The sequence below is a fragment of the Quercus suber genome, unplaced genomic scaffold (genome assembly GCF_002906115.3).
Source record: "Quercus suber isolate HL8 unplaced genomic scaffold, Cork oak 2.0 scaffold_262, whole genome shotgun sequence".
Classification (NCBI taxonomy): Eukaryota; Viridiplantae; Streptophyta; class Magnoliopsida; order Fagales; family Fagaceae; genus Quercus; species Quercus suber.
Genome location: NW_027069718.1, coordinates 130518 through 141191, shown reverse-complemented (window position 1 = coordinate 141191; position 10674 = coordinate 130518). Strand labels below are relative to the sequence as shown.

Sequence of the window (10674 nt, the reverse complement as noted above, 5' to 3'; positions counted from 1 at the left end):
AAAAAAAAAGTACATTTCACTTCAACGGAACATCATTAATGGGCGTAAGAACAAGTCTTCGTCTGAACATCTTCAATGGGCTGCTTATCACTGGGGAAGGGACAAGTCACACCTTTCTTCTCAGGCAACAACGCACATGACTTAGGAGTCACATTGCTTGTCACTCCAGCAATATCAGTACAATTCCATGGTTTTTCATTTTCCTTCTGATTCATAGAAATGTTCATGTCAGAAAGGCACAATCCAGTGAAGGGATCACCCGTAATTCCGTAAATTTTTCCTGCATAGGTGACGTTCGTTGCCACCACTTCCCGAAAATTAATTCCTTTAATCTGTGGAATTGCTTTTGGATCGTAGTTTGGGCTTGGATGTTCCTTGTAATTGCCTGCCACCCGGAAAACATACTTCATGTTCTTCAAGGTCAATTTCCTTGCAAAGATGTCCTTGACATAACCTCCTCTTCCAACAGCAGTCTTAATTCTAATAGCTGATTCAGTATCAATGGCTGTGATGTCTTCAGCTCTAACATCTTGGATTCCGCCAGACATTTCACTGCCTAGAGCAATGGCAGCACTGTAAGGAGAAATGCAGGTAAGCCTTCTAATGAATAGGTGCTGTGAAGGAATTCCAACTTTGATTCCATATTGATCCCAACCACTTTTCACGGCAATGCAGTCATCACCTGAGACTATGTAGCAGTCCTCGATACGAACGTTTGAGCATGAATCTGGAAACAAAATGGGAACATAGACTCAGCAATAGTAAATTGTGTCAATTATCGATTATGTCATGTGAAAATGATGATATATCAATCGTAAAATCACTCATAATTATACACTTCGACCGCAAAGCCACTCTTTTGACACTATAGCTCTCACATTTCATCAAACAAACAAAATTAGCCCAAAAAATTGTGTTTAAATTCCTTTTTCAAAAGTGAGAAAATGAGGGAGCGGGTAACAAAATTCTATCCTAACTTTGGTCTACTCGTTTTTATGAAATTTTTGAGGTGACATGGTATGTTTGATGCATAATAAAATATGTGTCAATGATATCATGTGAAAATGATGATATATCAATCAATCATAAGTTGTTCCCTTGGCAAGTTGTGAAAAATATGGTAAAAAAAAGTTGTGTTTCTATCATGACGACTTAAAATAGGGGAATGGCAAGGGAATAAGTAATTAACCTTCCAACCTCATATTAATCAAAGAAATTAGGACAAGTGCCAAACATACCTGGGTCTACACCATCAGTATTAGCAGAATCAACTGATGCAAGGATTGTGAGCCCTGTGACTAGTATATCACTGCTGTAAATGGGATGGACAAACCATGATGGAGAGTCAAGTAGAGTGAGATTAGAAATTTGGATTTGATTGGAGTACATGATCTCAATCATGTATGGCCGTGTTAGCTTCAATTTCCCAGCGCGGTATTTTTCCCACCAAATAGAACCTTGGCCATCAATCGTGCCATTGTTACCTAATATAATGCCATTACAAATGTTATCCATTAGATATTGTTATAGCCAAAAATAATTATTAAAAAAAATAAGAGTTCTGATTAATGTATAATTACCTGTGATTACGACATCAGTGAGATTTGTACCAAAAATGAGAGCGCTTAACCGTCCAGCAGGTGCATCCCTTCCTACTCCATAAGAAGGCAACACAGGAAGAGGAGGCCATTGTGACTCATCCTGTCCATTTGATCACACGTGTATAGCAAATAATGGTTAGAGAAACATGTAATCAAAGAAAACAGTTTCACAAAAAAAAAAAAAAATTAATAGTAAGTGTATACCCAAAGTCTATTTGTGGTGATTACAAACAAAATATTTGTTGCCAAAGGCCTTATAACTAAATTGACACATCTTCATGCACATAGTGCTTGGGGTTGTAGGAGAGAAAATGTTCGAGCTACGGGGTTAGCAACATATTGTAATTATCTCTCAAAAAAAAATTGTTAGTTATATATATATATATATGGATAATTTGTTAGTTACAACGAAAAATGAAGATTTGAAACCTAGATGTCTATGCTAAAAATACAAAGAAGTATTAAACAATTGAGCTACAATGCTCTTGTCAACTACAAATAATAACTTAAGTTAGTGTCTTCCCTTGTTTTTAGCTTCGGATCAACTGACGGCCAATACTGTTCCCCTGCTTTTAGCTTCGGATTAAATAACGGCCAATACCATTTATGACAAGTTCATTTTTAATAGTTTCTTGCTTATCAATTATCATGCTATTATGGCTTTGGTTTAATTTCACGGCCAAAATGTGAGGGCATTTTCAAATTTCATGTAAAAGGAAAAATGTAAATAGGGCCCCTCAACTATTAGTGTGTTTGAAATAGCTTGTTTTCTTTGATTATTTTGCTCCAAATAAGTTTGCAATCAAACTTTTTTCATCTAAAAAAATGATTAAACTGTTAAAAAACAAACAAACAAACAAACTTTATACCTGCGTTCCAAGAATAACAGCACCGCTTTCAAGAAAAAGGGTGAAATGGCTGGTGAGATTAAAGCTTCCAGTTAACCATTTTCCAGGAGGTACAATAAGTTGTGCCCCCCCATCCGATGCATATCTGCTTAGATTACGAATTGCAGAATTAAAAACCTTTGTGTTTAATGTTTTTCCATCACCAACGGCTCCGAAATCAGTCAAAAATGCAGTATGCTTTCGACAATTTATTGCTTGATACACTGATGTTTTAGCATGTAAACTACATTCTGCGACTCTTAAACTTAATATTCCCAAGATAACAATCGCTGAGAGAACCTGCACAATTGTTATCAAGTATCGTGTCAACTTTTATTTCCCTTTAACAAGAAGAAAGAAGAAATGCTACCATATATAACACTTTCACAATAAATTTTAAGTAGTAGGTTGTTACTAGTTTTAATCTAAACCTTATCACTAAAATTATTTTTTTTATTCACTAGTAATAACAAGTAACAATATGTCATTTAAAATTTGTTGTGAAAATGTTGTGAATTACCATTTCTCTTTAACAAGAACAATTTTATAAAAAAAACTGTTACGGCTACAAAATTTTTACAATACTTTCAACAAATCATGTGGTAAGTTGTTATTATTTCTAATTTGAACTCGTTACTAATATTACCTTTTTTTGCCCACATAGTAACAATTAATAACAAACTACCACTTATGATTTCTTGTAAAAGTATTGTGAAAATACCGTGGATGGCATTTCTCAAGTACAAAACCAAGAAAATATTATATTAAAACTGAAACACAAAGCAAGAAAGCCTAGGAGTTCAGGGAAAACGTACATTGGTTTTGAACTTTAGAGACAACCCCATGTTTTGAGAAGACTGAAGGTTGAAGAGAGTGTTTAAGATTGATTTTCATTGTAGAAGAATTAAGAGGGAATTTATAAGGCTGTGGGGGTGAACTTTGGAAGGATATCTGCGTCACATCTATCTATAGGATGGTCATATATAGAAATTCACGTATTCTGTTTCCATTTTTTTCGCAGAGAATTAATTTACTTATATATATATATATAAATAATTAATTCACTCCTTTTTTTTATTTGATAGAGAGCTTTTTTTAAAAGGAAAATTTTGATAGAGAGAATTACTTAACTTGCTTTTGAATCTCAGATGCCACTTTTCAGGCGATCATGCTGGGGTTCAAGGGAAAAAAAGAAAAGAAAAAAAAGTAAAGAAAAGAGACATTAGTTAAAAGTTAGGTACCACTTTTTAGGTGTTATATATTAGATGTTTGATGTTTCAAATGTATATTGCTCAATTCAGTATTAAAGATGTCATCTTTTTGTAAAAAAAATAAAAAAATAAAAAAGTTAAATTCAATTATGTGATTTCTATCGTTTCAAAAAGATTCAGATATATAGTTGGTCAATGTTGTTATATAATTAAACTTAATTTAACTGAGTAATTTAAGGAATTGTATATATTTTTGTCCTTTCATGAGTAGGATATTTGAGAAATTTGTGTAAACAGATGAGAATTGTTCTGTAAATTTTGACTTCGTTGAGTTTTTTTGGGTAGGGGTAGTTAATTGGTTTGCTAATTGTGGTATTCCGGTAGTGTTGCCTATTTTGGGTAGGGGTGTACTGTATTTGTGGGTGGGAATTTGGTTTTGTTGTCCCTTTTTGGCAGTTCAGTTGAGCTATTTTCTCATTTTTCTTAATTTTTTAGTTGATAAGATTTGCTTATTCAAAAAAAAAAAAAAAGATTTTTAATATTTGACCCCATTTTTTAGAAGGTTTAAATATTTGACCTAAAATCTTATTTTCATCCACATGATTAATATTGAACAAGGATGGTTGATTCATCTCAATGACAAGTGCATCAAAGATTTCGCTTGATCGTTGAGGAAATTATTAATTTATTACTATCATAGTAAAGAGAATATTAAATCCCAGATAAGTTTACAAGTTACAACTTATGTTATTTCTTCATTTTAAAGTTTCAAAATATTTTAAAATTTGAAAATATTCCCTTGACTAAACTCCAATCATGATTTGGTGATCTGGAATAATGTTTGACCCAAAAAAAAAAAAAAAGTTTCCCCTATTATTTTTTTTTTTTAAAATTCACTAACTATTATTAGGATTTGGTCAAGCGAGGTTTTTTTTTTTTCATAATTTGAAATATTCTAACACTTAATAATAGAAAAGTGTTATATTCATAATATTTTTATAACACTTTCACAACAAATTCTAGATAGCATGTTGTTGTAGATTTTTAATTTGAATCCGTCACTGAAATCACATTTTTGCCCAGCGGTAAAAACAAGTAACAATTTGTTACTAAAAATTTGTTATGAAAATATTGTAAACACAACATTTCTCTTTAAGCTCTTAGCATTAGATAATTTTTTTTAGCAAGGTTTTTATCCAACTTGGATTGCATAAATTTTTATGCAACTCATTACGTGATAGTTAAAAAAACATCCACATGTATTATTTAAGTAAATCACATAACTCATTAAAAATGTCATATTTAACTATAAGTACACGTGGATGGTTTTTTTAATTGCCAAATAGTGGGTTGCATAAAAACCTGCTGTAAATCGGATGGACAACTCATGATGGAGAGTTAATTAGAGTGAGATCAGATATTTGGATTTGATAAGAGTACATAATCTCAATTATGTATGGTTGTGTCACGTTGTATTCCCTGGCACGAAAGTTCTTCCACCAAGTAGAGCCCTGGCCATCAATCGTGCCATTGTTACCTAATATAATGCCAATACAAATGATATCCATTAGACATTGTTAAAGCCAAAAATATTTATCCAAAAAAAAAAAAAATTCAAGAGGTCTAATCAATATTTATATAAAAGTAAAAATCTTGTGCGAGAAAGTACAAAGTTCTACTATGTGGCACACTATATAGAGAGAATTGAAATACTTTTAAACTATATTAGAAATAAGAATAAATTTAAAAGGGTAAAATATCATTTTCGTCCCTAAACTATCACAAAAGTTCGTTTTTCGTCCCTAAACTATCACAAAAGTTCGTTTTTCGTCCCTAAACTTTTCCAAACGTATTGATTTTCGTCTCTCCGTTTGTTTCTGTTAACTAAGTGCTAATGTGGTCTGACAGAGTGCTGACGTGGCCTGACAAAGTGCTGACGTGGGAGGGACAAAAATCAATACATTTGGAAAAGTTTAGGGACGAAAAACAAACTTTTGAAAGTTTAGGGACGAAAAACAAACTTTTGTGATAGTTTAGGGACGAAAATGATATTTTACCCAGTTTAAAAATAGGAGCTCTTTATTTCCTTTGGTTCAATGTTTTAAGATTTTTCCTTTCTCTTACACACAAAAAACTCTTTGTATTTCCATTAACCCTTTTTCTATATATATATATGTGGGGCCCGTAGGCCTGATAGCCTTGGCCCATCATATAGCAGGCCCAAGGCCCATGCCGAGGAGCACAAGCTATTTTTGAGAGAGAGGGGGAGAGCCTATTTTCCTAAAGCCACGCCGAGGATACCTTGTCCTCGGCCTGACAAAGGTGATTTTGGGGAGAGGCTAACCCCAAAGTAAGCTGTCACTCTCGCATTTAATGCTCTCAACTGACCCCCCTGGCCGCATTAATGGGGAGGTAACCCCTTGGCAGGATAACGTTAATTAGAGTGAGCCACTTGAGTGCCGATAAGGCCTTTGATGGGACGGATGACCAGAAAAAAAGCAAATAGACGACCAACAGATGGAAGCAGGAGATAGGAAGATGAAAACTATAAAAGAAAAGCTAGTAAAGCCAAAAAGGGAGGGAAAGAAAGAAAAAAAAAGAAGAGAGAACATTAAGGCCTCCTCAGCCACAGGCCGAGGAGCATTCCCCCATTTGTAAGGAAACACTTAGCATTTTTTATAAGAAAAGTTCGTGCATGGTGATCGACGGCCAGCACCTAAACCTGTCAACCCACCCTCTATAAATTTATTGTTTGGGCTTATTGGGCTAAAAACCCACCACTCAGGGTTAATCCAAGTTGAGTCCCTACAATTGGCGCCGTCTGTGGGAAGGATTAGGGTGCTGGCCGGCGCACCAAGTAAGTGTTCTAAGTTATAAGTATTCGTTTTACAGTAGATTGAAAAAGAGTAGATTGAAAAGATAAGTGTTCTAAGTCCTAAATATTCGTTTTATAGCAGATCGAAAAAGATAGGTGTTCTAAGTCCTAGGTATTCGTTTATAGCAGATCGAAAAAGATAGGTGTTCTAAGTCCTAGGTATTCGTTTTACAGCAGATTGAAAAAGATAAGTGTTCTAAGTTATAAGTATTCGTTTTACAGCAAAAAAAAAAAAAAAAAAAAAAAAAAAAAAAAAAAGAGAAAAAGGAAATAAAAGATCTTGATATTATTAATTCATATAAGAAAAATTACATATTACAATCAGAGGCTCAGGTAGGCCTGTTTTACAAGAAAATTTACGAGCTAATAGCCACCTGCTATTCCTAGCTACTCCTACAATCAGAGGCCCAGGTGGAGCCGCCCTAAGAGAAAACCAGCCGGAGGGAAGTGTCAACTCGTGCTTTTATTTGGCACCAAGAGAATGGGAGAGCTTGACACGCGGTGGAGGAGGTGAAGGACAATCATGCCCTCAGGCCCCCAACCACTCCCTCCTCGCTAGGCGGAGCTGGAACAAAGAGAGGAGCAGACGCAGGGGCTCGGGGGTACCCTCCCCCATGATGTTCCCTCGATTCTCTCCATTCCTCTCGAGTGTTGGCCATTGGAGACGGCAACACTCGAGCACCGCCCATGAGGTGAATTCGTACGCCTTCTTCGTCGGGGTGTGCTCCGAGGAAAGACGTTAGGTTCTCTAGTAACCTCCCTCTGGGATACCTCGGAGGGCACCATCAGGGTTACGCTTAGACTCTGCCGCACCGAAAGCCAGTGGGGCTGCGGCCATACCGGTTTTTATCAGCCCGGTAACAATTCCGGCGGGGTTGTTAAAAGGGCATGGAAAGTTGGAAGAAAGTGTTTTGCTCTGTTTGTGTTGAGAGGTTCATGGGTGTGGAGGAACCATCTCCTTACTTTATATAGGGGATGGAAGTTTGGTGAGAATTAATTCATGCAGAGTTCGAGAAGGGTATTATCAGCTGGGTCAGTAATGAAGTCGCCAATTTCCAAGGACGCACGGACGGTTGGACTCGTGCCAATTTACGAGGACATTAATGAAGGCGCGTCTCGCGCACCGGAGAGTTGAGCGCGGAATACGAACAGACAAGGGGCGCCTCTTAAATGAAAAAGATGGGGCCTCGAGTTAGAGGTGAGATCAATGCCACGTGTAAAGATCACAATCTGACGCAAAGAGTAATCATCTCCAGTAAAGCGATCTGAGGGCAAACCTCTATTTACAAAAAATAGAAGTGGTAGACAGAGCCAAGGTATTGCATGGTCTTCGGACTCAAGCCTATGGTTAAACTACACACACCATTATACCTGGGTACTAGACAGAACCAAGGTATTGTATGGTCCTCGGACCCAGACCTATGGGGAAATTAGATACTTACAGGAAATATAGAAGTGGTAGACAGAACNTACTTATAGAAAAATTTGAAGTGGTAGACAGAACCAAGGTTATTGCATGGTCCTCGGACCCAACTATGGTAAAACTACACACACCGATTATATCTAATACTTACAAAAAATTGAAGTGGTAGACAGAATAAGGTATTGCATGGTCCTCGGACCCAAACCTATGGTAAACTACACACACCGATATATATAATACTTATAGAAAAATTAAAGTGGTAGACAGAACCAGGTATTGTATGGTCTCGGACTCAAGCTATGGTAAAACTACACACACCGATTATATCTAAACTTATACAAAAAATTGAAGTGGTAGACAGAACAAGGTATTGCATGGTCCTCGGACCCAAACTATGGTAAAACTACCACACCATTATACCTGAGTACTAGACAGAACCAAGGTGTTGCATGGTCCTCGGACTCAAACCCATAGAGAAAATAACCGTCTAGATAAAAATAGAGCGTACTTAGAATCAAGCTATACTGCGGTATTCAGATTTATATTCGAAGGATAACAGATGGTTTCATGAGGCAAACTCCAGAATAATGTACGAATATTGAGCAGAGTACAATAGTAAAGTGAACAAAAGAAAAGAAAATATCATTAGTTGGAAGAGAAGTATTACGTATTCAAATTCAAAAAGAAAGTATACAATTCCCTTACAACGCCACTGAGGCAAGAAACAAAATGAGATGAAAGAGAAGATAAACAAATTCATCCTACGCCGTATACTAGTCTTCTCAATTCAATGAGCAAATTAAATCAATAAGTAAATCAAAGGTCTGGGCCAGGCCTAAGGGCTCGATTTCAAAAGGTCCGTCGGAGGACTTGCCAGTCTTGTGGCATTCCCTGACCCTCGGTTGCAACTTCCCCAACACTTTGGGGCTCAACCCTCGGATGGTTGACCAGTTAACGGCACATCTCAGTGGTCCTATCCTGACTTTCAACCGATGGTATGAGGATCCTCCTCAGGAGCAGCAGGTGCAATCTCGCGAATGGCAGTAGGGTAATATACCCTGTCCTCCTTCTAAGATCAGACGAGGCATCAACCCCTGCTTGGTTGAGGGCTTCATGCCAGGTTTGAGAACAATAATGCCTGCACACAGCAGGAACTTGAGCCCGAAGGATGGCTTCAGTCTTAGCCACCCTTCTGCGAAAGCATCTTCCGCTGCCTTTTCCACAGAGCGCTCAGCGTCTGTTTTCGCAAAAACGCCTCGTCTCTGGCTCTCACAGCCTCGTCCTGCATACTCGGCACCTTTGTCATGGATTGCCTTGGTCAACTTCCCTTCATATAGGTAATGTCCTCTTTGGCCTTCTGTAATTGACCCTCAACATCTTGCAAGCGGCCAGTTTGATCCTCAGCTTGTTTCCTGACCACGGCTAGGTCAGAGACAGCAGTATCCCTGGCCTTCGCCATTTCTGCCAGATCCTCGGTCGCCTTTTTCAGGTCGGCCTCAGATCTCTTAAGAGTTTTGGCCGCCTCCAGGAACTTATCGCGCTCTTGCGCTAAGGCGTGACTATGGTCCATCAACCTCTTCGCCCAACTAAAAAGGGCCTGGATAGCCTGCCAGCAAAAACAAGCAGCTCTGTAAAGAGAAAGAAAAATACTAAGCGACAAAAATTTTTGGTAAAATGAATAGGTGCCAAGGGACCTACCATGCCTAGATATTTTTTAAGGTCGAGGACAACCTCTACCCCACTCATTTTCTCTAACTCAGCCATATCAGTGGGAAGAAGGAGAGATTTCTCTAGGGCCTCGGCCACGAGAGCCCCCTCGTCTCCTTGAGACTCTCGTATCGACGCGTTATCCATTAGGGGCTGATCATGGAGCATGGCAGCAGGCAGCCATGCTTGAGCCTGGGGCTGCTGGATGGCCTTCTTGCTCTTCCTTTGATCACCGAGCTTTAATTGCTTTGGTGGTCTGCGAGTCCTACCCTCCTCGGGCGAAGAATGAGATTTGCTCCCATCCATTGGCTCCTTACCCTTAGAAAGTCTTTTCCTTTTCGGATCAGGAGACTCAGTAGGAGGGGCAGTTACTGTAGGAATGGAGGACGACCTGGTTTGCATGGTTGGAATCCGGGGCTGAGGTGCTGGGGGCTGGGACTGCGACTCCCCTGGTACATCCTTCTTGGAACCGCCTTCAAGCAGGTTAAGAAGATTGGTTTGGGGCTGTCTTTTTAAACCCATCTCAACCTAGGTACCAACTTTTAAGGACTGAAGATCGGCTTCGGACAAGTGAGGATCTCCTAGGTCACCGGGAGGATCCTCGGGCTGATCAACTAAGTCAAACACATTATACTCGTCCTCGGAGGAACTCAATTCAACCACCTCCCTTGCTTTCTTAGATGGTCCTTCCTCGGCCACCGTTACTTGCCGGGATGAAGAGGGACCTGATAGCGGAATACCTTCAGGTATGAAAGACCCCCCAGTAAAAGAAAAACCGCTCTCCACCACGGTAATCTGCGTAAGCCGAGGATCACGAGCTTTAATTACGTGCTGCGGAACAGGGAACGACGTCTGAGCTGGGTCGCACCCGAGGATTTTGTGAGCAGCTCTGACTTGGTTGTCAGGTTCGTTCAAGAAAAGTTCCGACCTGAGAACGGTTTCCAAATCCGCTTTATTAACTAGGTGGAAG

General features: G+C 38.6%; 1 protein-coding gene across 1 annotated transcript; it reads right to left on the bottom strand.

The window, feature by feature from the left end:
• On the bottom strand, positions 1-3404 carry LOC112037867 (probable polygalacturonase). Its single transcript, XM_024070689.2, has 5 exons — positions 3304-3404; positions 2471-2788; positions 1581-1701; positions 1239-1484; positions 1-727 (listed from the first exon to the last, which is right to left on the bottom strand). The coding sequence occupies exons 1-5, from the start codon at positions 3331-3333 to the stop codon at positions 36-38; spliced, it is 1407 nt and encodes a 468-aa protein (XP_023926457.1). The 5' UTR covers positions 3334-3404; the 3' UTR covers positions 1-35.
• Positions 3405-10674: the final 7270 nt, after the last annotated feature.